Consider the following 4061-nt stretch of genomic DNA (forward strand, 5'->3'; position numbering starts at 1 on the left):
AGTAACACTTCTAATACTTTTGATAGTAATAGAAATAATACAACACATATATCAAAAATTCAAAGTGATATTTACTTTTGTGGTAAGTTTGAAGGAGAAAAAAAAATATTCTTTCCCATACCACCGTCCACACATAGTTTTTAATGGCTAGGAATTTCAATTAATCAGATAACTTTTGATAAACATTAATTTCTAGCTCTTTGATCCTTAGAAAACTTATATAAGTTCTAAATTGTCTTCACATTGTATTTTAATTTTAATTTTATGATTAGTTTATGGTTTTTCTCTCTCACCATAGTTTTAGGTTTTTGGACAAGTTAAACTTATATGAATATCCTCTTATATATTAAAAAAGAAGTACACATTTGACATTTCTAAAATATGACAAAAAATTTCCAAAATTACCTCTCAATTTCTGTGAAAGGAGAAACTTAATTAAAATTAACAAGGGTAATTCAAGTAAATTTGTCAAATCAATTGAAAAATCCGACCCGATTAGCTTTCGACCCGCGCGCGGACCCGCCAATTTATTCCACTCACACAAGGTACGTTCGATCCGGTGTAAAAACTATAAACTCAACATTTTTCCTTGGGCTTCAAAAACATCGGCGTCGGCCTTATTCTAATGGGCTTATTACTTTTCCTAACCAAAACCTTAAAGCACGTTACAGCCTATATAAATAAATATAATGATCGAAACAATGCAAACATTTCTCAAAACGTGGAGGAAACACAAGTACACCACTTTTTTTTTTTTTTTTGTCATCCACAAGTAGTCAACGAACATTGGTTTTTTTTTCTTTTTTCTTTTTTCTTCTTTTTTTTTTTTGTCATCGCTCAGATCTGGTTTTGGGTTTGGTCTTTTGAGTTTTTTTTTTTTTTTTTTCCTACCAAGTGTTTTTCTTATACCATTCTTAATACTTTTTTTTTTTTGTAACTGAGTCTGGTTTCGAAAACCAAATAAATAAATTACCTTTATTTTAATATTATATTTAATAAACAATACAGAATACAAAATATAATTTTCGTGACCTCACTCGATGACATGTATGTCTAAATTTATGATGTGTAAATGTGTATAGTTTTAACTTTTAAATCTATGTACTTAGCCGTGATCAATTTAAAGATGCTAACAAATCTTATAAATAATTAATAATTGTGGCTTAATATTAGTATTTTCACACATGTTTTCCGTATATGTATTTGATAAAATATCTACTGCAAATAGCTTTAGATACAAATAATATTCCAAATAAATATAAAACAAAACAAATACAGTATTAGTAACGGCTGTAAAAACTTCCTCATCTTTAAAAATATTAGTAACGGGTGTAAAGAGTTCATCATCTTTACAAATATTAGTAACGGCTTTAGATACACATTAAAAATGTTAAACCCACAAATAAGCAGTTGTCATAGGTTTTTCTGTGGTAGGTTAAGGATTCAATGGATGTTTGTCTGTTGGTTGATATGCCAGTTTCATGTCATTATTTATTATTAAAAATATAATGTAATATTTTTAAATATTTTTTTTACATAGGTAATCAAGTATAAATTATGAGAATATGTGATAATTTAACTTTTTCTATAAATTAAAATTATAATCTTTATAATATAATATATAATATTACTCTCAGAAAATATTATATTTATTTTGAATAATATTAAATTTAAAAGTATTTAGCTAAATTTGTTTGACCAATCCACAAATCCTCTTACACTAGCCTAAAGTGTTTGTGTTTTATATATGCTACTCGCGAATCAAACGGGTTAAAATGCTTATTGACCCATCGTATGACGAGTCTAACCCGACAGGCAAATCCGCTTTGACAACTCAATTACAAATACAATAACTAAATAACAATATATAGAATTTACAACTATGTTAATTATCAAGAAAACACCATAAATCAGAAACATATTTTTAAAAGTGTAGAAAATACATTATAAATCAGATGAAAAAAAATTCCTCCGCAGTATACCGCGAATTCAAACCTAGTATGTGATTATTAGATATGTCATAAATCTAACTTGTTTTTACATACAATGTAAAATAAATTATGTTTGTAGAAAAGCAAACATGATATTCAACTTGTTTTTACACTCCAAAAAATTATGTAATAATGGGCTTTAGACCTTTTATAACCCAAAATGACTGAGAGGCCTCAGAGTCAGATTCGGTCCAACATGGATCACCCTTTTCTTTTTTCTCTTTTTTTTGGTCGGCTACTGATTTTTTTTTTTTTTTTGATACAGAGTGAGACCAAAATAATATAAGAGATCACTCTTTTTCATAACAACAAGTAAGCTCTTTATATGTTGACGTGATTTTTCATTTTGGTAAATTGTAAAAGCCGTAAAATTTAGAAATCATAGGGGAAACCCACGAAGTTTAGGGACATTTAGGGCAAAAACTAAATATTTGAAAATGTATGTGGAAGAATCATAAATACAGAATCAGAAAACAATTAAGTTCTACTGTTTTGGAAATTGTGTTAGTGTATACAAATAATATTTTTATATGATTCTTATTTTACTTAGATGATTATATTAAATTTGTTGCATACAAATGATTTGATAATTTGATTAAAAGATTTACACTTTTCAGAATTTATCTTTAGTGTAGAAAAATAAACATTAGTCTGATAAAATTTTGTTTTAAGTAATTCACTAAGATATGTGAAATAAAGTTCCCATTCTCTTTATCAGGATGATCATATTAAAGTTTCTCAAATCTTGAACTAGAATTAATTTCCTTAGATTTTATTATTATGTTTTACTTGTTTTACGTTTTAAAATTATTTCATGGAAGTCTTATACAAGAAACGAAAGTCTATATATAATGCTTATGATGCAATTTTCTTTTACAATCTGTAATTAGAGAGACTCAAACATCTCTAATCTTCGTTGTGCTCTCCCCTCAAAGAGAATGGTGAGTGAGAATAAAGAGGAGAGTCAGACGTTGGTGATGGTCTTCGTTGGTTTGGGAATGATCGTCATTATTTTTGTTGCGATTGCAGGCTTTGATGAGAGTCGGCCAAAAATTACAATAGCTTCTATGAAATTTACTGCAACAGAGAATCCTACTAGTGCCAAGTGGGATTTACTTATCAGAACTCCCAGAGAGCTTCCTGCTTACTACACATGTATCGAAGGAGACCTTCAAGCTTTTATAATTCACAAAGATGTTGTCGTTGCTACATCATCCCCACAAAGGTTATATTAATAGTTTGTTGTTTCTAGGCAGCTAGCTATATATGAAGCACATAATTTACAAACTCGTTATGCATTGTTTCAGGTACCAGAATCTGCAGCCCAATTGGCCTCAGTTGCTTAAAGTATCAGTGGTTGCTTCAGAAAACGATATCAACGGTGTAGCTGGAAAATACATTTCTGATGAAATTGTTAAAGAAAGGGGTGAAGTGCGGTTTGCATCGCGGTTTGTTTTTCCCGATTGCAGAAAGAAAAGCAGAGGGACAATCACCTTTGCATGTAATGAAGCTGTCTTGCGGTTCGATTCGAGCTCTCGGACGATGGCGATGACTACGTCTCAGAGCCCAAGATGCGACGTCTATCATGCATGACCTCTACATTCTCTCCTTTATCTCTAAAAGTTTATGTATTGAAGAAACATAGGTTTTTTTTTTTAATGGTTTGATATTTGTTATTGGTTTTCATGCATATATTTTTTTAATTACATTATATATGTGTAAAAAATAAAATAATATGGAAGAATAATTGGATAACAATTAATCACATTTAAAACACTTTTAATATATATAAAAAACATATATACGATTACTTATACATGATAGTTCATCTACGAGGACTGATTTTTGTTCACTGTCCATAAATTCAATCCTCGTCCACAATATTGAAGAATCCACATATGTGATGATATTGTTAATTAAATTAAAGGTAGAGAAGAGAGAACAAATTAAGAGTTTGAGGAGAATGGAGCCGAGAGAATCAGAACATGTTTAATTATTCAATTTTCTATATTGTAGACTGGAGTCCCGTTGTACTTGTAGTAACACTAATCTTTTTCTGCGTGAGGAGCA

General features: G+C 29.5%; 1 protein-coding gene across 1 annotated transcript; it reads left to right on the top strand.

The window, feature by feature from the left end:
• The first annotated feature begins 2892 nt into the window (after positions 1-2892).
• Positions 2893-3749, top strand: LOC17878874. The gene is made up of 2 exons (XM_006285710.2): positions 2893-3216; positions 3299-3749. Exons 1-2 carry the CDS (start codon positions 2930-2932, stop codon positions 3582-3584), a joined length of 573 nt encoding a protein of 190 aa, XP_006285772.2. The 5' UTR covers positions 2893-2929; the 3' UTR covers positions 3585-3749.
• The last annotated feature ends 312 nt before the right edge of the window (positions 3750-4061 follow it).

Source organism: Capsella rubella, unplaced genomic scaffold (assembly GCF_000375325.1).
Source record: "Capsella rubella cultivar Monte Gargano unplaced genomic scaffold, Caprub1_0 scaffold_7, whole genome shotgun sequence".
Taxonomy (NCBI): domain Eukaryota; kingdom Viridiplantae; phylum Streptophyta; class Magnoliopsida; order Brassicales; family Brassicaceae; genus Capsella; species Capsella rubella.